This window comes from Panthera onca, chromosome A1 (assembly GCF_046562875.1).
Source record: "Panthera onca isolate mPanOnc1 chromosome A1, mPanOnc1 haplotype 2, whole genome shotgun sequence".
In the NCBI taxonomy this organism is placed as follows: Eukaryota; Metazoa; Chordata; class Mammalia; order Carnivora; family Felidae; genus Panthera; species Panthera onca.
The window spans coordinates 29,983,169-30,007,858 of NC_138339.1; the positions used below are offsets into that span (position 1 = coordinate 29,983,169).

Sequence of the window (24,690 nt, forward strand, 5' to 3'; positions counted from 1 at the left end):
TAAATAAATACATAAACTTCATTTAAAAAATAGATTAACTGTGAACAGTATTTACTAGGATTACAATTCTTTCAATAACCAAAAACTATATCCTACCATCTTTCCAGGATAGATTGGATAGGTTTAATACTTCCCTTCGTTGACATACAGATTTTTGTTCTCTTCTGAAGCTTTTGCTTTCTAAGCTACTTCTTTTTAAAGTGTTTTAATTTTCTAAAGTACTTTTATTATAAAAAATTTCAAACTTCTAAAAATGTTTAAAGCACAATAAATGTCTATATTCCCAATACCTGGATTCAATAACTGTTAGCATTTTGCCATATATAAATATATATATATATATATATATATATATTTTTAACTGAACCATTTGAAAATGATATATGTCACTGCTATATACTTTTCCATGCATCTCCTAAAAATAAGGGTGTTTTCTTAGATAACCATGCTACTGTAACATTTAAGAATGTTAACAATAGCCTAATGCCCAGTCAATACAGAATTTCCCCATTGTTCTAATGTCTTATATAGCTGTTTTGGGGAGAGTATAATTTGGTTAAAGTCCATGCACTACATTTATATTTGGTAACTGTTTTTCTTTTTAAAAGTCCATATTTGGGAACAAGTATTATACAAATGAAAGGATATGATGCATAGTATTTGCTAAAAAAAATAACAGTTATCATTTTTAATCACTTATTGAGCGCTTCATATATGCCAGGCAGTATGCTGAGTGCTTTACACACATGAACTCATTTAATCCTACAACAAACCCACAAAGGCAGTATTCTTATACCTATTATAGACAAAGTAATTGAGGGCCACAGATACATTAAACACTTTGAGCCACAGCTTTAAGGAAATGGGAGCCAGAATTCAAACCTGCACTTTCTAACAATGTGCTTCCATCAGGATAAGGTTTGTATCTTAATGAGTTCTGAATCCTCACAGTCTACCACAGGATGAGACACATAGCCAGTGCTCAGTAAAGCTTAAATAATGGGAAAAAAAAAAAAAAAAAGAATGAGAAAAATGCTTTTTGCTTCCATACCCACCCTCTACCCCAGCTCCCTGGGCCATGTCAGAAACTTGGAAGAGCCCATTCAAACCATGCCCCCATCCCTGGGGATGCTTTCTTCTTCCTGTCATCTACATACCTTTCCTGCTCCTCATAACTAAAAGGGCTTAAGTTTGAGAATAACCAGGAAGCAGTTGGCAGCAGCTGGAACCAAAAATCCCTTTAAAGAGATGATTCCAAAAGGAGTATATTTATTTGGTTTGATCAGCATCCTCAGGGGCCAAGCAGCATGGGTTATGCGAGGGCATTAAGGATTAACAGATAGGGGTAAATAGGAGATACCAATGGGAAGGAGCATAGATGGCTCCCCTAGCCATACTCTTGGTGGCACTGGCGTCTCCTTAGCTCCTTCTATGCTGAGGGCTGAGACGAGCAGCCCAGGTGTGGGACTGGGCCAAGGCAGGCCGGGGCGGCAAACCTTACCTAGGAACTCCGTGTCGACATCATGGAATATGTGGTGATATCTGCTTTTAAAACACAACCATGTGTTTGTGTGTGTACATTTGTATATGCAGGGGAGAGATATGAAACAAGATGGGGAAAGGGTTGGTAATTCTTTAATTATGGGGGTTCGATTTATCATTCTATTTTTGTGCACACTTGAAAATTTCTACAATTAAACAAATTTTTGAATGCAGGCAGAACTATAAATTAAAGGCATCATTAAGATAAAATTCTAAGTCATAACTATAGTGGATGACCTCATAATTAAATAACTGAAAATCTATTTAAATGGGACAAAAGCCATTTCAGAAAAAACATGCATTTTGGGGTACATTATGAAAACCATTCTAAAAGGGCTCCAATGTCAAAACATATTTTTAATGATTAACCAACCTCAGAGGAAAAACAAAGAATTAACAGAATTCACTTATTTTCAATTTCTAATCATATATGAGTATTCAAGATAAATATCACAACATAAAGATTCTTACAATTTTACTCTTCAGTTAATATTATAAAATATATAAAAAGTTCCTTAAGATTCTCAGGATAACTTACCTGGGTTTCCATCATTGGCTTTTGGAAAGGAAATGTATCATGGTTAACACACCACAAAATGTCATTATCTTCATTTTCTGAGGCTGCCATCAGTAGAATACCTAAAGTTTAAAACACAAAATCTTATGGAATGCCAAATAATATGCATCCCTAATTACCTTAATTAGTAATATTAGTTACTAATATTAATACATATAACACATAATACATAACGTACATCACAGTAAGTAAATAAGTTACAAAATAAACGAAAATTAATCCCCTAAAAGGACATATAATTATTGGTAGGGTAGAATCATCAAGTGTTCCAGATCTTCTACTTCATTTCTTTTGGGTAAACACTTTTTTCACATCTTAAAATTTCTATTTTTTTCCCCTAAATATAATTTATTGTCAAGTTAGCTAACGTGTATATAGTGTATATAGTACAAGTATACACTTGTATACTATAAGTGTACTTGTACACTTATAGTATATAAGTGTATATAGTGTGCTCTTGGTTTCGGGAGTAGATTCCCATGATTCTATTATTTTTTAGTGTTTATATTTATTTTTGTGAGAGAGAGAGAGACAGAGAGAGACAGAGACAGACAGACTGGGGGAAGAGCAGAGAGAGAGAGGGAGACATAGAATCCGAAACAGGCTCCAGGCTGTGAGCTGTCAGCATACAGCCTGATGTGAGGCTTAAACCCATGAACCAGGAGATCATGACCTTAGCCAAGGTCGGATGCTCAACCAACTGAACCACCCAGGTGCCCCTTAAGTTTTCTATTTTAAAAATGTTTGCTTATTTATTTATTTTGAGAGAGAGCACAAGTGGGGGAGGGACAGGGAGAAAGAGGGCGAGAGAGAATCCCCAGCAGGCTCTAGGCTCAATGCAGAGCCTAATGTAGGGATTGATCTCATGACCGTGAGATCATGATCTGAGCTGATATAAAGAGTCAAATGCTCCTCACTCTTTGCAAATGACATGACACTCTATATGGAAAACCCAAAAGATTCCACCAAAAAACTGCTAGAGCTGATTCATGAATTCAGCAAAGTTGCAGGATATAAAATCAATGCACAGAAATCAGTTGTATTCCTATACACCAACAATGAAGCAACAGAAAGAGAAATCAAGGAATCGATGCCATTTACAATTCCACCCAAAACCATAAAATACCTAGGAATAAATCTAACCAAAGAGGTGAAAAATCTATAGAAAGCTTATGAAAGAAATGGAAGACACAAAAAAATGGAAAAATATTCCATGCTCCTGGATAGGAAGAACAAATATTGCTAAATGTCAATACTACCCAAAGCAATCTACATATTCAATGCAATCCCTATCAAAATAACACCAGCATTCTTCTCAGAGCTAGAACAAATAATTCTAAAATTTGTATGGAATCAGAGAAGACCCCCAAATAGCCAAAGCAATCTTGAAAAAGAAAACCAAAGCAGGAAGCATCACAATCCCAGACTTCAAGCTATACTACAAAGCTGTAATCATCAAGACATTATGGTACTGGCACAAAAACAGACACTCAAATCAATGGAACAGAAAAGAGAACCCAGGAATAATGGATCCACAAACGTATGGCCAACTAATCTTTGACAAAGCAGGAAAGAATATCCAATGGAATAAAAATAAAGACAGTCTCTTCAGCAAGTGGTGCTGGGAAAACTGGACAGCGACATGCAGAAAAATGAACCTGGACCACTTCCTTACACCACACACAAAAATAAACTCAAAATGGATGAAAGACCTCAATGTAAGACAGGAAGTCATCAAAATCCTTGAGGAGAAAGGCAAAAACCTCTTTGATCTTGGCCGCAGCAACTTCTTACCCAACACATCTCCAGAGGCAAGGGAAACAAAAGCAAAAATGAACTATTGGGACCTCAGCAAAGGAAGCAATCAGCAAAACTAAAAGGCAACCAACTGAATGGGAGAAGATATTTGCAAACGACATATCAGATAAAGGGTTAGTATCCAAAATCTATAAAGAACTTATCAAACTCCACACCCAAAAAACAAATAATCCAGTGAAGAAATGGGCAAAACACATGAATAGACACTTCTCCAAAGACATCCGGATGGCCAACAGACACATGAAAAAATGTTCAACATCACTCATCATCAAGGAAATACAAATCAAAATCACAATGAGATACCACCTCACACCTGTCAGAATGGCTAACATTAACAACTGAGGCAACAACAGATGTTAGCAAGGATGTGGAGAAAAAGGATCTCTTTTGCACTGCTGGTGGGAATGCAAACTGGTGCAGCCACTCTGGAAAACAGTATGGAGGTTCCTCAAAAAATTAAAAATAGAACTACCCTATGACCCAGCAACTGCACTACTAGGTATTTATTCAAGGGATACAGATATGCTGTTTTGAAGGGCCACATGCACCCCAATGTTTATAGCAGAACTGTCAACAATAGCCCAAGTAGGGAAAGAGTCCAAATGTCCATCAATGGATGAATGGATAAAGATGTGGTATATATATACAATGGAGTATTACTCAGCAATCAAAAAGAATGAAATCTTGCCATTTGCAACTACATGGATGGAACTAGAGGGTATTATGCTAAGTGAAATTAGTCAGAGAAAGACAAGTATCATATGACTTCACTCATATGAGGCCTTTAAGACACAGAACAGATGAACACAAGAAAAGGGAAGCAAAAATAATATAAAAACAGGGAGGGGGATAAAACATAAGAGACTCTTAAATATGGAGAACAAACAGAGGGTTGCTGGAGGGGTTGTGGGAGGGGGGATAGGCTAAATGGGTAAGGGGCATCAAGGAATCTACCCCTGAAAGCATTGTTGCACTATATGCTAACCTGGATGTAAATTAAAAATATAAAATTAAATAAAAATTAAAAAAAAAAAAGAGAGATGCTCAATCAACTGAACTACCTAGGTACCCCAACATCTTAAAATTTCTAAAGTTAGGATATAGTTTTTAATCAATGGGCTTATGAATTAATTATTAACTTTAAAAAAGCATATTTAGTACATAAAAATGTTGTCACTTTCAGTCAATGGTATCTAATATTCAATGAAATAGAATTTCATGTACTGGTTATCCCAAACACATCATGAATAAAAATGATGAAGCTAAACTAGTGGAATGGCAGAGATAAAAGAGACTATAAAAGCATCATCTTAGCAATACTAGTTGACATGACAGTTTGATTTTGAAATTTAGTCTGCTGTGTTCAATTCCAGCCCCTCCCGCTAACTTCTTTCCTTTATATTGACTTTAGTGACATCAGCCTTAAGTCCATTAAGGTTCTAGGTTTTAAAACCATAATTAAGGTAAAAAACTAAAACATTCTAAATTTTATTGGAAAATTTGTTATTTTCAAATGGCTCAAAAGACATTCTAATTTTAACAATTAAAAAAAAAACAACTTTAAATCTGATAGTATTTCAGAATTTACCTTTACTGTAAAGTGCTTTATGTACTTTTGAAGGTTTTTCCACTGTTGAAGATGCTGAGAATCCAGGAGGTAAGCGAACGTGAACCAGTGTCAATGTGTTAGGTCGTGCTAATGGCTGTCTGAATGGACAAGTGCTGAAATATAACCTTACACCTGATGATGGAGTAAAATTACACATCAGTAACAGAAAATGAAAATCCCGAGGTATATGTGTTATTGAAGCAATTCCACAGAGTAACACCAGACACCTGTTGAAGCCACACATCACTTTCCTGACTGATGCAAAGTCCTCATGTGTAATATGACCTGAAGTAGATTTCTAAGAAGCTGTCACTTGGAACTGACAGGTGAATCAACACATTTTAGTAGAAACAATCTGCAACTTTAAGCCAAGGGAGTCCTTGTTCCTATTCAGGCTCCGTCACTGAATATTAGCCACTTTACTTTTTAGGCCTAGCTTCACATCTATAAAATGAGGAGAAAGAACCAGGGAAAAATTTCTAATTTTCAAAATCTTTAACTTTATGCGTTATTAATATTGATTGATAATTAATACACAAGTAAAAATATATACCTAATAATAATTTTCCAAATCTGAAGATTATCAAGTTCTAACAGCAATAGCAGACATATAAATTAAACAACATACCTGCATGTGTGACTGCCAATAACTGACAATCCAGCGATTCAGAATTTTCAATCACTGCTATTTGAACAATTGGCTTAAAAACAGAACGATCTATGGTCCTACAAGAAAGGAAAAAAACTAAAGTTTATTTTTAAAATGGTCTACTAAATATATTAATATGCTAAAATAAGACTAACTTCTTAGAAAATTAATACAACAGCAGCAAGCGCCAGCAAAAACCCGTGAATATGAGTTTACATTAATATTGTTACAAGTAACCCTTTTCTGAAAGATCATAAAAGACTAATTCCATTGGGTAAATGGTTAATGAGGAACAAGGGGTTCTCAGAGCATCAAATTATCATTGTAAAGATTACCACTAATTAAAAAGAAGGAAAAATGAAACTTTATGACAGAGAGACCTGGTAAACAGCACCTTAGCCAAGTATTCCATAGTGCAAAAACTGGTAATAGGTACCTACTGATGTAACACTACAAGGAGTTCACATCATCTATGTAATACTGGCCAAAAAAAAAAATTGTCTGTTTTTTTAATCTAATGACAATGAAAAAGACAAATACAGAAAATGAGATATTCTACAAATAAGACTCCAGCACCCCACCAAATGTAGGGAAAAAGAAAGACAGTGAGACATCTGTTCTATGTCAATAAGACAAATGACCAATGTAATTCATGGGCTCTGACTGAATCTGGAGAAAAATGAAAAGAAAAACTGTTACGAGAGATTTCTGGGACTATTAAGTAATTTAATATGAACTGTATAATTACAAGATAGTATCACAAAATTATTAATTATTTTAGGTGTGGAATTGGTATTGTGCTTATATAAGAGAGTTGGGAAATGAAGGTTGAAGGATGTAAGGAGGAAAGTCATGTCAAGTCATGTCTGCAAGTTACTTTCAAGTAGTTCATAAGAAAGTCAGCAAATAAGGGAAAATGGTTAACAACTGTTAAATTTGGATAAAGGGTGTATCAGTTTTTACCATGCTGCTCTAGTTTTTCTGGGATTTGAAAACAATTCCAAAAAAAAAAAAAAAAAAAAACAAACGTCCGGAGCCGAAAAAGGAAAAACTTTGTTTTAGATGGTCTGCCTTGAGAATTTTTTTTGTCACTGAAAAGCAAAGAAAACATTGATTTTTTCACTAGGATATCTCAATGCAGCAATGACCCAAGCACACAGAAAACTGAAGCTGAAAATTTGAGGCCTTTGTTATAAGAAGAGAATTTTCGCACTTGAGCTAAATTAGTTGTGATATATGTAAATCATAGTGTATAGTGTCTGAAGACTTGGCTGTAGCCTTGATTCTAGTATTTATCGAGGAGTCACACTTGAGATAAATCATCACACTCATTAGTTTTAGTTTCCTCAAGAATACAATGTGGACAATACAACTGTAAAGTTCCTGTATTCCCAAAGGGCACTTGTGTCAATTATCAGACCAACTAATCTTATACAACGCAGGCCTGTTAAAAGGTTGGAGTGTTTACAAGTGGGGAACTTTGAGGCATGTAGTTTCTTAGTCATAACTCCTGTAATTGCCTGTACAGACAACCTAAACATGTCAAAGTGTACTTTACACTGTAAAACCAGTCTGCCTTGTTTCAAACCATCCAACTTCAGAATTAAGAGTCTTTCTCTAGCAGCTCAAACAGAGCCTCCAGTGTCATCTCCTTCAGCATTCCTGATCTTTTAGAGATATTTTGCAGAGAAAAGAATCTTAGTATGCTGTACACAAATAGCTTAACTATGCCTGTAAATGAAATGTCTGACAATAAATTACATATTACCTAGCAATGTTTCCAGCAGCAGAGACAATAGAATTCTGCGAAACTGAGGCAACTCTGCTCATTCCTTGTCCATCGTGGCCCAAATCATAAACCTGTGAATAAAAAATTGTACCCACTTAAACATAACTATAACCTATGTGTACTTTACAAAATAATCTTTTAAGTAATATTTTATTAAAGAGACTCCTCCTTTTCAGGGATCCTTTAATTGTGGCACTTCAAACAGATTTGGTAACATTCAGAGATTTAAAATTTCACAATAAAGGGACCCTGAGAAGTAGTTTTTTTTAAAGAATTTTTTTTAACGTTTATTCATTTTAGAGACACAGAGAGAGACAGAGCCTGAGCAGGGGAGAGGCAGAGAGAGAGGGGAGACACAGAATCGGAAGCAGGCTCCAGGCTCTGAGCTGTCAGCACAGAGCCTGACGTGGGGCTCGAACTCACAAACCATGAGATCATGACCTTAAGTCAGATGCTTAACTGACTGAGCCACCCAGGCATCCCAAGAAGTAGTTTTTTAAAAAAGCACATAGCCTATAGGAAAAGGCTAAGAGTAACTGAATCTCCTTCTTAAAAACAGGGATGTTCTTCCCCCCACTTAAATGGCGGTGTAATATTAATACTTACCTGTATTACTCCTTTCTCAGATCGTGTATATAAAATATTTCTAGAATTATCGATTGCAATTTGAAGAATAGGATCTATAAGACAAAAAAAACTCTACATTATTCTTATTTCTTCATCCAACATTTAATGACTGTTTACTATATGCTAGAAACACAGAAATAATTATACTCAGTGTGTTCAAGAAACTTCCAGTTTAGTTTAATGAATCACTGTGTGAAGGGAAAAAGTTTAAAACTTCAGTCACAATGTTTTTTGAATGTATTTATCTTATCTCACTAGTTTTTAATTATTTCACCTGCCTAAATCTCTAATTCTATTAAAAACTCAGATATATTCATTTACTCATATTCAATTTGTTCTAGACAGACAAAACATGTATTAGAGGTCTCTCTCTCTCTCTCTCACATATACACAGTATTGGTCTAAGTACATACAGCTATTTTAGACCCACGCTCTGTGATGCTACATTCATAGGAACTTGGGAATAAAACCAACACTGTCTATTTTTATAATCTCTTCTTCCTTTAAACACCTTATGAATATATACCAAATGTTATTTAATAAGACAAACTTTCGGGCGCCTGGGTGGCGCAGTCGGTTAAGCGTCCGACTTCAGCCAGGTCACGATCTCACGGTCTGTGAGTTCGAGTCCCGCGTCAGGCTCTGGGCTGATGGCTCGGAGCCTGGAGCCTATTTCCGATTCTGTGTCTCCCTCTCTCTCTGCCCCTCCCCCGTTCATGCTCTGTCTCTCTCTGTCCCAAAAATAAATAAAAAACGTTGAAAAAAAAAAAAAAAAATAAGACAAACTTTCAGTTAAGAATGAGAATTTCTGGGGGCACCTGGGTGGCTCAGTCAGTTTAGTGCCCAACTCTTGATCTGGGCTCAGGTCATAATGTCATGGTTTGTGAGTCTGAGCCCTAAGTCAGGCACAAGCGCAGAACCTGCTTGGGATTCTCTGTCTCTGTCTCTGCTCCCCGAGCCCCAAAATAAATAAGCATTAAAAAAAAAAAAAAAAAAAGAATTTCAGAAGAAAACTGTGAAGTCAACAATCTGTTAAAAAAAAAACCTGTTTGCCAAATTTATTGTTTTCTACTTACCATCTTCTGAGAATGTAAATTGTAGCAATGAAGGAACAAGGAAAGAAAGTGCACTCTTTGAGTGGTTTATTTTCCTACATCTTTGGCTAAACCAACCTGCTTCTGCCTTAAAAGGAAAAATTGAAAGAAGGAAGACCTGTAAATGTAGGTACACCCATCAAAGCAACTACCATATACCCATGTGTACAAAAATCCTCAAATGGTAATGAAATACCAACAACTGTCAATAGACATACTATTCAGAATATTGTTTAGTCCTTTAATTAAAAACAGAAAATGTAGTTAGCCATAATCATATCACTGCTCTCAATGAAATCAGCTTATTTCAAAACCTCACAGTGCTGTTAATACACCCATATTTTAGTTATCTTAAAAATTCTTTTATTTAAAAGCAGTAAAGCAAGGGCACATGGGTGGCTCGGTAGGTTAAGCATCCAACTTCGGTTCAGGTCATATCTCAGGGCTTGTGGGTTTGAGCCCTGCGTCGGGCTCTGTGCCGACAGCTCAGAGCCTGGAGCCTGCTTCAGATTCTGTGTTTCCCCCTCTCTCTGCCCCTCCCCACCCCTCTCAAAAATAAATATTTAAAAATAGGGGCACCTGGGTGGCTTAGTTGGTTAAGCATCTGACTTCAGCTCAGGTCATGATCTCGCAGTGTGTGAGTTTGAGACCCACATCAGGCTCTGGGCTGACAGCTCGGAGCCTGGAGACTGCTTTGTTTTTTTTTTTTTTTTTCTTTTTTCTTTTTTTTATTTTTTAATATATGAAATTTACTGTCAAATTGGTTTCCATACAACACCCAGTGCTCATCCCAAAAGGTGCCCTCCTCAATACCCATCACCCACCCTGCCCTCCCTCCCACCCCCCATCAACCCTCAATTTGTTCTCAGTTTTTAACAGTCTCTTATGCTTTGGCTCTCTCCCACTCTAACCTCTTTTTTTTTTTTTTTTTTTTTTTTTTTTCCTTCCCCTCCCCCATGGGTTTCTGTTATGTTTCTCAGGATCCACATAAGAGTGAAACCATATGGTATCTGTCTTTCTCTGTATGGCTTATTTCACTTAGCATCACACTCTCCAGTTCCATCCATGTTGCTACAAAAGGCCATATTTCATTTTTTCTCATTGCCACGTAGTATTCCATTGTGTATATAAACCACAATTTCTTTATCCATTCATCAGTTGATGGACATTTAGGCTCTTTCCATAATTTGGCTATTGTTGAGAGTGCCGCTATAAACATTAGGGTACAGGTGCCCCTATGCATCAGTACTCCTGTATCCCTTGGATAAATTCCTAGCAGTGCTATTGCTGGGTCATAGGGTAGGTCTATTTTTAATTTTCTGAGGAACCTCCACACTGCTTTCCAGAGCGGCTGCACCAATTTGCATTCCCACCAACAGTGCAAGAGGGTCTGGAGACTGCTTTGTATTCTGTGTCTCCCTCTCTCTCTGCCCCTCCCATGCTCATGCTCTCTCTCAAAAATAAATAAATGTTAAAAACAATTTTTTTTAAATTTTTTTAAATAAATAAAAAATAAAAGTAGTAAAGCAAATAAGTGCAGTTTATAAGAGCTCAAAGAACACAGGAGAGAGGTACCTGTATCATCTCTTCCCACTTCAGCTAAAAAGAAATTTTAACAGCAGCAGCCATCACAATCACAATCTACAGTGTGCTTCTCAATGACTGACTTTTGCCATGGGGGAGACAGAGGTCAAGCAGGGGAGGGCAGAGAAAGAGGGAGACACAGAATCCAAAGCAGGCTCCAGGCTCTGAGCTGCCCACACAGAGCCCAAAGCAGGGCTCAAACTCTTGAACCACGAGATCATGATCAAGCCGAAGTCGGACGCTCAACCAACTGAGCCATCCAGGTGCCCCTCCCTACTTTTTTGATAATGAACAAAGCTAAGAGAAAATGGGTAAGAGATACTATGTAATATAAAAAACACAGCTGACCAGGTTGTTGTCCTAGCTCTGCCACTAATTATGTGACTCTAAGAATGTTACTTTATCAGTTCCCTAACATTTACCTTATGAAAAAGGCAGTAATACAATAGGGATAAGACATAAAAGGGCATTTCAGAGTAGAGAAAACATACATGACCAAAAATACATGAAAAGATCCTCCCTCAACTCAACCAGAAAAAAAAAAAAAATTTCCCTCTAATCACATCGGCCAAAATTAGTAAATTTGATAATAGTAGCATTAGTGGGGGTTGGTGGTGGGGTACATTCACAGAAGCCTGCTAAGAGTCTAAAACTCTTAGAGGGCAATATGAAAACATGAAAATACAATTTTAAATGCATATACTCTATAACCCAACCATTAGAATTAAAAGTCTCTAAACAAAAAAGTATCTACACATATACAACGGAGGCCTGCAAAAGCATTATTTGTGAAGAGAGAAACTGAAAACCTAGAAGTCCATCAAGAAAGGATTTGCTAAGGGGCGCCTGGGTGGCTCAGTCAGTTAAGCATCTGACTCCTGATTTTGGCTCAGGTCATAATCTCACAGTTCATGAATTCGAGCCCAAATTCAGGCTGCACTGACATCACAGAGCCTGCTTGGGATTCTCTCTCTCTCCCTCCCTCCCTCTTTTTCAAAATAAATTTTAAAAAATTAAAAAAAAAAGAAGAAGAAAATTGTTAACAATTGTCTGCATTTACAGACAAATATGCAGTAATCACAAAGAAACAATTTAGTGAGAAGCCAATTAATGTAACAATAAGTAATAACCTAAGTAAAAGCATACATACAGAAAAGTACATTATGTAATTGTATACGCGTGCGTGTGTGTGTGTGTGTGTGTGTATATAGACATACTTACATAAATACATAGCTATACTTACAATTATCAGTGGATCATTTTCTAAAAAAATAATATTCAGAACTGATAATGCTATTTATTTCTAGAAGAGAGGAGTGGGTTTCATAGGCATGGTATAGTCAATGGAAGACTATGGTTTTAACTGTATGTATGAATACTTTCCCTAAGAATTTATTAGTATGCTTATATACTTAGAAAACAAAAGCAAAATCTATCCCTAAAAATGAAAAAAATCAAGAGAGACAAAAAAATGTTTATAAATGCTAGACTTACTTGGTATGCTACTTCATATAAACAGCCGTCCTTTCCAGCCAAGAAAATTCTGCCATTATCAGTGGAAGTTATTGTTAAAAGGTAAGTATTATCAGTGGGAAGAGAATATAAGGGATCTGGAAGCAACTGCATTCCACCACACATACTGTCATTAAGAACTCCAGAACCTATTTTTTTTTTAAAGAAAGAACACAGGAATCAGCTTATGAGCTTGTTTAAAGTTTGAGACAATCACTGCATTATCTTCAGAATTGTTATTTTTACTGAATTCTTATTGATCTATCCAAAAGCTTGTAGAACATAATTTTTTAATTATTATAAAAAGTCTGATACAATTTATTCAAGTTAAATAGAACCTATAATATGTACATACATAAAAAATTTATAACATATAATAAGTTTAATATATGTAACATTATACAACATCAAAAACTCTCCCAAATTATTAAATTTTACAAACAAGCCTAAGGATGTGATAGTAATAATCATTAATTTGAGTCACTGAAGTTCAACATTTCACCCAGATTGCCACAATGCAAAAGAAACCACTGAATGTACTAGTAATAAACCAAGGTCTTCTTACGTTAAAGGAAAGAATGTACATTTCGGTATTGTGTATGTTAAAATGGCTATTCAAAAAACTAGAAACGAAGAAATTGAAAGCACTGCTGGAAAAACTCGCTAGTGTCAACTGTTTCTCTTTTACTACCATTTTATATTGTACATTTAAGGAGTGTACGTTAATATGGTAAACATATTCAAAATACTTGTTTGGTGAAGCTCCTAACCTGAAAGGTACCATCCCTGTGGGGAAATATTATTTTGCTATGAGCAAATACTCTGGAAAGTTAACTTAGTCAAAAACATTAGCTTTTAATTATATTAAACTGGCTAACATGTTTATTTTAAAAATACCACATATGGATTGCTATACCTGTTTGTAAATTAGCATAGCTAAGTCCAAGAATCACTATATCCACAGGGGTTGCCAAAACCAGCAGGTGCCGTACATGAGGTTGAAAGATGCCTAAGATAGAGGAGACATGGGTTAGGGATTATTCCAAAAAACTCCACTTACACTATTTAAGCACTAATAGACCATGGTTTTACCATTACATCCACATCCACTATCTAAGCATTAATAGACTAATGGCTTTATCATTAAAATGAACTAGTGATTAAATAGTATACGAAGGGGACACCTGGCTGGCTCAGTGGGTAAAGGATGCGACTCTTGATCCTGAGGTCGTGAATTCAAGCCCCACGTTGGGTGTGGAGCCTACTTAAAAAAAACCCAAAAATCATTTAAATAGTATATGAAATGTCTGAACTCACTTTAATTTGATGTTAAAATATTACTACCTGTGATCATTTAAATAAGCAAATAGTAATACAAAAAAGAACCATATTAAAAAAGAAACACTTCAGGGGCACCTGGTTGGCTCACTCAGTTAGTTAAGCGATAGACTCTTGGTTTCAGCTCAGGTCTTGATCTCACGGTTCTATTTTTTTTTTAACGTTTATTTTTATTTTTGAGAGACAGAGCATGAGTGGGCAGGGGGAAGGGGCAGCAGAGAGAGAGGGAGACACAGAATCTGAAGCAGGCTCTAGGCTCAGAGCTGTCAGCACAGAACCTGACGTGGGGCTTGAACCCACAAACCGTGAGATCATAACCTGAGCTGAAGTCAGATGCTTAACTGAGTGAATGACCCAGGAACCCCATGATCTCATGGTTCTTGAGACTGAAGCCCACATCATGCCCCACACTAACAGCAAGGAGCCTGCTTGGGATTCTCTCTCTCCCTCTTTCTCTAACCTACCACTCCTCTCGTGCAAGCTCTCTCTCTCTCAAAAAAAAAAAAAAAAAAAAAAAAAAAAACTTAACAAAAATAAAAGAAGCACTTCAGTATTTAATGCCATTTAAAATCAGCATTATATGGTGCACCTGAGTGGCTCAGTCAGGTAAGGGTCTGACTCTTGATCTCAGCTCAAGTCATGATCTCACAGTTTCTGAGTTCAAGCCCCATGCTGGGCTATGCACTGAAAGTGCGGAGACTGCTTGGGATTCTCTCTCTCCCTCCTTCTCTGGCCTCCCCGCTCCCCGCTGCATGCATGCACATGTGCTCTCTCTCAAAATAAATTTTAAAAACTGTATTAAAAAAAACCTTTTAATTCCAAAATCAGAATGGCATAAAATAGTCTGTTTATTAAAATATAAAGCTTTCTATTTGTACACCCACATTCACAGCAGCATAATTCACAGCACCTAAAAAGTGGAAGCAATCCAAGTGTCCACCAACACATGAATGGATAAACAAAATGTGGTCTACATATACAATAAAATGGAATATGACCCAGTCTTTAAAAAGGAAATTCAGACACATACTGTAACAGGAATGAATCTTAAGATCATTATAAGTGAAATAAACCAGTCGCAAAGAAAAAATACCATATAATTCCACTTATGTCAGATGCCTATAGGCAAATTCATAGAAACAGATATGAGTTCATATATTAAATGAGTTTCCCAGATGAATTTATATATCAAAATCAGATAATTTATAGTTTCAGAGGGGACATTACCAAGTGAAAGCTTTTTTTAAAATTCATGTTAAGGTACTGTTTATTTTCTTTTTATGGTATTAACATTAAGAAATGCTTACAGGCACGAGATGACACGTCATGTTACAATGTCCAAAAACAGTGCCTTACTGATAGGAATAAAAGGAAATATACCTTATGTTACAATTATGGACATCTCTTCATGTATATACCTTTGGCCTGCTTAAGCGTATATAATGCCACAGAAAGTACAAAACTTTTACTTTCACTGATGAACACTGAGGGGTACAAAAGTCAGCTTTGTGTATCAAGCTTCCAGTCAGTTAAGCTGAAGGCACAGATCTTCTACCTAATGAACTCAAAATATACCTGATATTTCATGAAAAATTGACTTAAAAAGCCTAAACTTTATGAAAACTTATGTTTTCCTTAATAGAAGGCTTATCTCAAAGTATTTAGTCACCAGGCGATGACAAAGAAGTCATCTTTGATTACAGAAACTCTAGTGAAGTAGGAATTCTATGGATGATGGAGCTGGTTTACGACTTTGAGTAAAGAAAGGTAAGGAAAGTAGTATCTTGTCAAATGATGTCATCTTCTCTAAATCTCTCATCATTTATTCAAGTATTTTGCAACAGAAAATGGTAGAAATGGAAGCCATCTCCCTTCAGGGTGCAGCAAGGTTAAATGACTGACATTTCTTCCTTTTGTCAACCTTCACTTCTTACCTATAAAGTGCATTATCTTATTAGCACCTTTTAGAAATTAACATAAGTTGTTTAGGTCTGTGGACCAGTTCCAAATTTCACTACTTTTGAATGAAAAAGTTTTAAGGTTTTGAAAAAGTTTTGAAAGAAAAAGTGTAATACTTGTGCACAAATATAAGCACTTAAGATCCTTTGCTAACCCAACTGCTTTTGCTGCTTTGATGAAGAAACTCAACAGAACCATACATAACTCATTGCATTTTTACAAAGGCATGCTTTGGCACTGAAAACTTGGCCAATGGTACCTTCAACTTCTAAGGCAACTTCAATGACAGTATGAATTGGTACCTTTTCAAGAGATGCTGGTTCAGAAATGAAAATACAAAGCTCTTCTCTTCTACTGTAAACTCCACTGGCTTTCCAGAAGTAATTGACTAAGGGTGTTTGGGTGGCTCAGTCAGTTAAGCATCCAACTCTTGCTTTTGACTCAGGTCATGATCCCAGGGTTGTGGGAATGATTCCCATATTGGGCTCGCACAAAGCATGGAGCCTGCTTAATATTCTCTCTCTCCCTCCCTCTCCACCTGCCCCTCCCCTGTCACTTGCGCACTCTCTAAATAAATAGATAGACAGAACTGACTACATTTGAGGTAGGAGGTTTACTGTATTCAAAACACAAAGAAAGACCATTCCAAGAATAACTTCCAGGAAGGAGTTTACATATGATTTGACTTTGTTGGCAGTCCCACTGGGTCATACAGATGAGGTAAATTGACTCATAACCACTAATCACTCACAATCACTATAATGAATAATGTCCAAAAGCCATAAGCTCTTTCAGGTAAGTTACCTCCTAAGAAGAGGAGATTGAAACTAGACAACTATGTGAATCTTTCAATGCATGAGAAATGCTTCCCTGAACTCAAAAAATGACTAAACCTTGTCAATTTGTCTGTAGACAAAAACCTGCAAATGCTAAAAATCACTGAAGAATTCCTATGTTTTATTCAAACAATCATAAAATTGAAACATGTATTCATACTCTTCTTGCTTACACAGAATTCACCAATAAAGCAAACTCATGCCAAAAAGCCTGACTTAGAAAACAATGACTTTAGGGGCGCCTGGGTGGCTCAGTCGGTTAAGTGTCCGACTTCGGCTCAGGTCATGATCTCTCGGTCCATGAGTTCGAGCCCCGCGTCGGGCTCTGTGCTGACAGCTCAGAGCCTGGAGACTGTTTCAGATTCTGTGTCTCACTCTCTCTGACCCTCCCCTGTTCATGCTCTGTCTCTCCCTGTCTCAAAAATAAATGAAACATTAAAAAAATAAATAAATAAAAAATAAAAAAAGAAAACAATGACTTTAACTTCAAAAATATTTTATTTATTTATTTATTTATTTATTTATTTATTTATTTATTTATTTAGAGAGAGAGAGAGAAAGCATGTGTGCACGTGGGGGAGGGGGAGAGAGAGAGGGAGAGAATCCCAAGCAGGCTATGCACTGACAGCACAGAGCCTGACGAGGGGTTCAATCCCACAAACTGTGACATCATGACCTAAGCTGAAATCAAGAGTCGGATGCTTAACCAACTGAGTCACCCAGATGCCCCAAGAATAGTATTTTCTTGCAAAAGGCAAAGTAATATATGGACTTCGTCAGCTTTAACATTACATTCAAGAGTCAAAATTTTCAGTACTTACTGACAGAAAAGCCAGAATTGTTTCATTATCAAAGATAACACCTTTGTTGCCATATCAAAGACTATGCCATAATTTTAATTTTGCACTGAAGTTTACGTTTGAGTAGTACAAAATTTTAGTATTTACCGTAGATGGACAATTTATGTTTATTACAATAGAGGACAGGGACAGTCATTGACTGTTATTATGAATAAACTTTTAAATGAAGAGAGATGCATACCTCAGGATTGAGAATACTTTGAGGTTCTATGTTAAGGAAATAAGTTTATAATATAATCACATAAACTGTTTAAGACTACACGTCTGGGGCGCCTGGGTGGCGCAGTCGGTTAAGCGTCCGACTTCAGCCAGGTCACGATCTCGCGGTCTGTGAGTTCGAGCCCCGCGTCAGGCTCTGGGCTGATGGCTCGGAGCCTGGAGCCTGTTTCCGATTCTGTGTCTCCCTCTCTCTCTGCCCCTCCCCCGTTCATGCTCTGTCTCTCTCTGTCCCAAAAATAAATAAAAAACATTGAAAAAAAAAATTAAAAAAAAAAAAAAAAAAAAAAAAAGACTACACGTCTGTACCATGTGAATTATAACTTCTAAACAGTTGTGACCTCAAAATTTTATTCAGGCATTACAAACAATTTTGTCTACTATTTCCCATTGTAGTAAGATTTCTCATACATCAAAAAAAAAATCTATATTAAATTTAAATCAATCCATTATTTTGTCATTAGCTCTGATAAAAAATCTGTATAATGAAGTTGAAACTGTTAAATTAAACACCACTTCTCACTTCTTTAAGATTTATTCTGAGTTCTCTTTTCATTTCCATTGGACATCAAGACTAAAAAAAAAAAAAAAATGCAGAGATGGGGCCCCTGCGTGGCTCAGTCAGTTAAATGTTCAACTCTTGATTTCAGCTCAGGTCATTGTCTCATGGTGGTGAGATCAAGCCCCTTGTGGGGCTCTGTGCTGGGTGCAGAGCCTGCTAAGAGTCTCTCTCTCCCTCTCCTTCTGCCCCTCCTCTGAGTGTGCTCTGGCAATCAGTCTCTCTCTCACTCTCAAGAAGGAAAAAAAACCCACAAAAAGAAAACAAACCAAAAACGCAGAGACAAAAATGGTTTTTAACATTAAATTTACTAACTGATGAAAAATGTATAATGCAAAACTTTACGTAAATCATCAAAGAGTAACAAAAAATAAGCAAGATAAAATGCAGAAATTATAGTTTAACAATTTTATTAAAAAATTTTTTCTTTTAATTTTTTTTTTAATGTTTACTTATTTTTGAAAGAGAGACAGACAGAGCGTGAGCCAGGAGAGGGCAGAGAGAGGAGACACAGAATCCAACGCAGGCTCCAGGCTCTGAGCTGTTAGCACAGAGCCCGACACGGGGCTCAAACCCACAAACCACGAGATCATGATCTGAGCTAAAGTCGGACACTTAACCAATGGAGCTACCCAGGCGTGCCTAAAAAATTTTTTTTAAGTTTATTTAGTTATTTTGAGAGAGAGACAGACAGACAGACAGCAGGGGTGGGGCAGAGAGAGAGGGAGGGAAAATCTCAAGCAGACTCTGCATTACCAGCACGGAGCCAGATGCAGGGCTTAAACTCATGAACCATGAGATCATGACCCGAGCCAAAACCAAGAGTTGCATGCTCAACCAACTGAGCCACACAGGTACCTCCCCTGTCCCCACAAAATTTATTAAGGATGGGGCTTGAACTCATGACCCTGAAATCAAGAGTCACATGCTCTACCAACTGAGCCAGTTAGGTGCCCCAATTTAATAATTTTAAAGACAGACTCATTTCTACCATAAAGTGAGTAAACTATTAAATATTCCTAATCACTTTCTATGTTTCTACTTAGAATTCAGAATATTTGATAAAATTTTCAACTACTTAAAATGTGTTGTTACTCAGTTCTAAACCATTATATACAAACACTATCATTACATTTTTATTTCTTACCAGCTTTTGGTTTCACAAGCCCCACAGCAAGAATAGTCTCACTAAGTCCATCAAAATAGGCAAGGTCTCCTCTGTCAAACGGTAAAGAAAAACATGTTATACATACACAGAAAACAAAGTTTTATCCTAAAATATTCTTTAAGACTACAGGATGTAGTGAAAAATAAGCCAGCAAACAAAACTGTTTCAGTTCCAAGATTCAGGCACACAGGCCTGTCTAAAGCTAAGCATAAACCAGGCAAACAGAGACAGCTGCTCCCTATTCCAAACTTCTCCTCAGCCAGGTTGCAAATCTCAAGTAATAGCAGTTCTGTTGGGTTAAGACCCTCTCAGAAGAACAGACTCACAGGGAAAGCCTATGGCTGAGGGTGGACAGAAACACTGAGAAAAAGTCTCTAGGAACCCAACCTATATTCTAAGTACAAAGTAATTCTAAGGAATTTGAAACCTGTGGTCCACTGAGGGTAACCAGAGCAATAACAAAACCAAACTCAACTCAACTCTTGACTTGGAAAAAGTTAACTTTCCCCGAAATAAAGACCTACTTGATAGGCCCTAGCAAAAAAAGAGACATACCCATATCTAAGGATGGATAAACACTACTTACTGCAGTGTCCACTGTCCTACACATGGCATCTGGCTTAAAAATAAACACATGAGACACAAAAAAGCACAGGAAAAAAAAGCCTGTCAAGAAACAAAGAAATCAACAGAAATGGACTCAGCTAGGAGACAGATGTCTGAACTATAAGACAGGAAATTTAAAATAAATGATTATCATATAGGTATTAATGAAAAAAGGGGACAATATAAATAAGCAAATAAGGAATTTCAGCAGAGAGATGAAAATCACAAGAAATAAGTGAAAATGTTAGAAATAAAAAGCACAGCACAGAGAAAGAACATCTTGTAAGAACTTTTCAAGTAGACTTGACATACTTAACAAAAGAATCCATGAACTTGAATTTGGGTCAACAGAAATTGTCCCAATTGAAACAAACAAAAAGAATGGAGAAACAAAAACAGAACAAAGTATCCAAAATCTGTTTTGAATAACATCAAACAATCTAACGGAAGTGTAAAAATCTCAGAAGGAGAGGAAGAGAATGGGGCAGAACAAATATTTGAAGATAATCACTGAAAAATTTCCAAAAATGAAAGACATCAAACCAAAGATCCAAGAAACTCAGAGAACACCAAGTAGGATAAATATGCCCGGGGGGTGGGGGTGGGGGAGGGATATTCATATATATACATATACATATACACATATACACACATGATCCAGACCTTGAAGAAAATTTCTGGTTGTCCTGAAAAGAGCCAAGCAAACAGAAAGAAAACTCCTAAATGGCCACATATGTGGACCAGGTTTTCCCATTTCCCCATGCTGTGAAAACTGGCACAACCTCCAGAAACTAAGACCAATACTGGGGATGTTAGGTGTTTCAGAACAATGAATTGAACAAGATTACGTTCCTATTATCCATGTGGTATTAGGATTTATAATAAAAAGCTAATGGAATAATTGAAATGAAACCTAACATTTTTGCAGAATTGAATTTGTGAACTGAAGAGTTATATACCGAGGATTTGTGCCTTGATTTTTTTCAGTAAGCACACTGTTCAAGTAATTTTTCTTTAAATAAGTTCTAGTTTGAACACGGTAAGGTTGGAGTGTATATTCCATGAGGACAGGAGCTACACTTACCACATTCAATATTGTTCCTAGCACAAAAGAGTGTCTGATACATAATAAACTCAACATTTTATTACATGGATACATTACATGTTGATGGAAATACAGAAATTTTCATTAAAGAGAAACTCTTTTTAAGGAAATTATCCTTACATTTGTCTATAACATAATTTTTTTTGTTTGTTTTTCTAAATAGATCCACACCTAAATGAAGTTGTTTTATTCCTTAGTATCAAAACGACTATGTTACAATAATAAAAGCAACTAAAGTTCAGGGTATATGAAGAAAAATCACAACCATACATCACTGCTATTAGAACTATATAACAGTTCAACCATAAAAAATAGCTATGAAAAGTTCTAAATGAAAAAAAATCAGAGAACAAAAATATTTTTATTTAAGCTACAAGTTCTCATTTAGTATCACTTTAATTCAGTGATAGTGTGTGTGTGTGTGTGTGTGTGTGTGTGTGTGTGTGCGCGCGCATTCCTAACAGGTGCTTTAATTACCCAAGGGCAAGAGAAACAACTACAAGGGCCTTCCTCTGGTTATCCCACTAATCCCCTAAAGACATTATGAGAGAGAAATGGTAGTAAGCCAAAATTTATCTTCAAAAAGCCAGAGTGAGATTACCAGATCAATAAACTATTTTAGCACAAATGTCTTGAGCCGTCACTCAGATTACTATATACACTCAAATTACACATGGCCAACCTCATGGAATAAAACTGTTTAGTCACTTCAATGAATTAAGAGCCTCCCAATTCACAAAAATGCATCAAAAATACAGGTCTTTAAAGATGTCAAACCATCTCTCAAAAAACTACTAACAGATTATCTTATTGGAAGATAAGAGCTTGGAAACTAGACCCCTGCTACTCAGAGTGGTACTTAGACTGGCAGCATCACTGGGAGGTTGTTACAAATGCAGACTCTCGAGGCTTGCTCAGAACTACTATAACAGAATCCGCACTTTTAACCTCATTCTCAGGTGATCAGTATGCATACTGAGAAGCACTGACCCAGATGTTAGCTGAATGAAAAATAAACCAGGCAGCTTCTGATGAGTAGAATACTAGCTGCCATTAAGATAATCTAACTTCTAATCATGCTAAAGCAAACCAGCATTAAATACATACCCATCTTCATAGTTCCACATGAATATGTCACTGTCAATTGTGAGCCAAGCTCTGCTGATAGGAGGGAACACACCCATCATGCAGTTACACTGCATATCTGAAGTAGTGTGGATGTAAGGCAAAAAGATTTCAATCTTCTCTTTCTTAAGCTTGTTTTGAAAGATTTTGATTTAAAATTTATGATTAAAAAATCATGATCTGTCCACTTTTTAATAGAAAAAGCAATAAAGGGTGCCTGGGTAGCTCAGTCCATTAAGTGTCTGACTTCAGCTCAGGTCATGATCTCAGGGTTCATGAATTCGAGCCCCACATCAGGCTCTGTGCTGACAGCTCAGAGCCTGGAGCCTGCTTCGGATTCTGTGTCTCCTTCTCTCTCTGCCCCCCCCCCCCCCCCACTCATGCTCTGTCTCTCAAAAATGAATAAACATTAAAAAAAATTTTTAAAAAGAAGAAAAAGCAAATAAAATATCTTGATTTCTAATGAGTTTAAAGACATAGTGTATGACAGAAATAAACCTGCAATTTACAATTCCTAAATAATGCCATTTGACCACTTAAAATGTATTTTAAAGGACAAATATGTTTTTACCATTATTAAAGACGAATACTGATCATGAATAACACCATTAAATTTTGACATGAAAAAACTGTTCTACTGGACCACTTTCTCCCAACTGCATAAGAGCAAGAGTGATAAAAAAAAAAAAACATAAGGCATGCTAAAGTTAGGCCAGGTGACAATTTGCAAGCTTCTTATATATAGTGCAATTGAAAAATAGACAAAGAATTATATTGTGTAATCATAAAATGAGGAAAAAATTGTGAAATAAAATAATTTCTTAATTAAATGATAATTTTTTGCATGGTATTATCAGAAGATTAAAGAATATTAAGAAACTGGGGCGCCTGGGTGGCTTGGTCGGTTAAGCGTCTGACTTCGGCTCAGGTCATGATCTCATGGTCCGTGAGTTCGAGCCCCGCGTCGGGCTCTGTGCTGACCGCTCAGAGCCTGGAGCCTGTTTCAGATTCTGTGTCTGCCTCTTTCTCTGCCCCTCCCCTGTTCATGCTCTGTCTCTGTCTCAAAAATAAATAAATGTTTAAAAAAAATTAAAAAAAAAAAAGAATATTAAGAAACTAAGAAAAGACAGTATGGGATAAGAAGTGTTGTATATTTAATAACGTTATTTTACAAAGTCTCAGAGAAATACTGAAAAGTTTAGGAAGAATATTAGATTCTACTAGTTTTTCTACTTATAGCTATTTTCTTAATTTTCCATTTCCTTTATTTTTCTAAAGCAGACTGTCCTGAAATTTGAAACATTTTTCCTTTAGTTTAATATATTTTTAAAAGTCTCAGATTAAACTTTATTTTATTTAAAAAAAAATTTTTTTTAATGCTTTTATTTATTTTTGAGAGAGAGAGACAGAGCATGAACGGGGGAGGGTTAGAGAGAGAGGGAGACACAGAATCAGAAGCAGGCTCCAGGCTCTGAGCTGTCAGCACAGAGCCTGACGCAGGGCTTGAACTCACGGACCATGAGATCATGACCTGAACTGAAGTCGGACGCTTAACTGACTGAACCACCCAGGTGCCCCTCAGATTAAATTTTAGCATGTCATCTTTTTTTTTTTTAATTTTTTTTTTTTTTTTTAACGTTTATTTATTTTTGGGACAGAGAGACAGAGCATGAACGGGGGAGGGGCAGAGAGAGAGGAAGACTCAGAATCAGAAGCAGGCTCCAGGCTCTGAGCCTCAGCCCAGAGCCTGACGCGGGGCTTGAACTCACGGACCGCGAGATCGTGACCTGAGTTGAAGTCGGACGCTTAACCGACTGAGCCACCCAGGCGCCCCTAGCATATCATCTTAATGTCTATATTATGAGAGCTACAGATTGATACAGAAGCTTCCTAACAAATAACTATAAATCTTTTTTTTAATGTTTATTTAATTTTGAGAGAGAGAGAGAGAGAGAGAGAGAAAACACAGGAGTGGGGGAGTGGCAGACAGAGAGGAAGATACAAAGCAGGCTCCAGGCTCTGAGCTGTCAGCACAAAGCCCGATGCATGGCTTGAACCCACTATGAGATCATAACCTGAGCCAAAGTCGGCCCCCCAACCGACTGAGCTACCTAGGC

At 36.6% G+C, this 24,690-nt stretch overlaps 1 protein-coding gene across 2 annotated transcripts in view; it reads right to left on the reverse strand.

Annotated features, from left to right (window-relative positions):
• The window catches only part of NUP155 (nucleoporin 155), a 76,189-nt gene that overhangs the window by 45,080 nt on the left and 6,419 nt on the right, over positions 1-24,690 (reverse strand). For both annotated transcript variants that reach the window (XM_078445073.2, XM_078445076.2), the window contains exons 3-12: positions 22,556-22,652; positions 19,717-19,787; positions 13,718-13,810; positions 12,784-12,950; positions 9,688-9,793; positions 8,591-8,664; positions 7,964-8,055; positions 6,175-6,272; positions 5,526-5,678; positions 2,081-2,181 (exon numbers count right to left, since the gene is read on the reverse strand). In XM_078445073.2, coding sequence (XP_078301199.1) covers positions 2,081-2,181; positions 5,526-5,678; positions 6,175-6,272; positions 7,964-8,055; positions 8,591-8,664; positions 9,688-9,793; positions 12,784-12,950; positions 13,718-13,810; positions 19,717-19,787; positions 22,556-22,652 — 1,052 coding nt within the window. The remainder of the gene's footprint in view (positions 1-2,080; positions 2,182-5,525; positions 5,679-6,174; positions 6,273-7,963; positions 8,056-8,590; positions 8,665-9,687; positions 9,794-12,783; positions 12,951-13,717; positions 13,811-19,716; positions 19,788-22,555; positions 22,653-24,690) is intronic.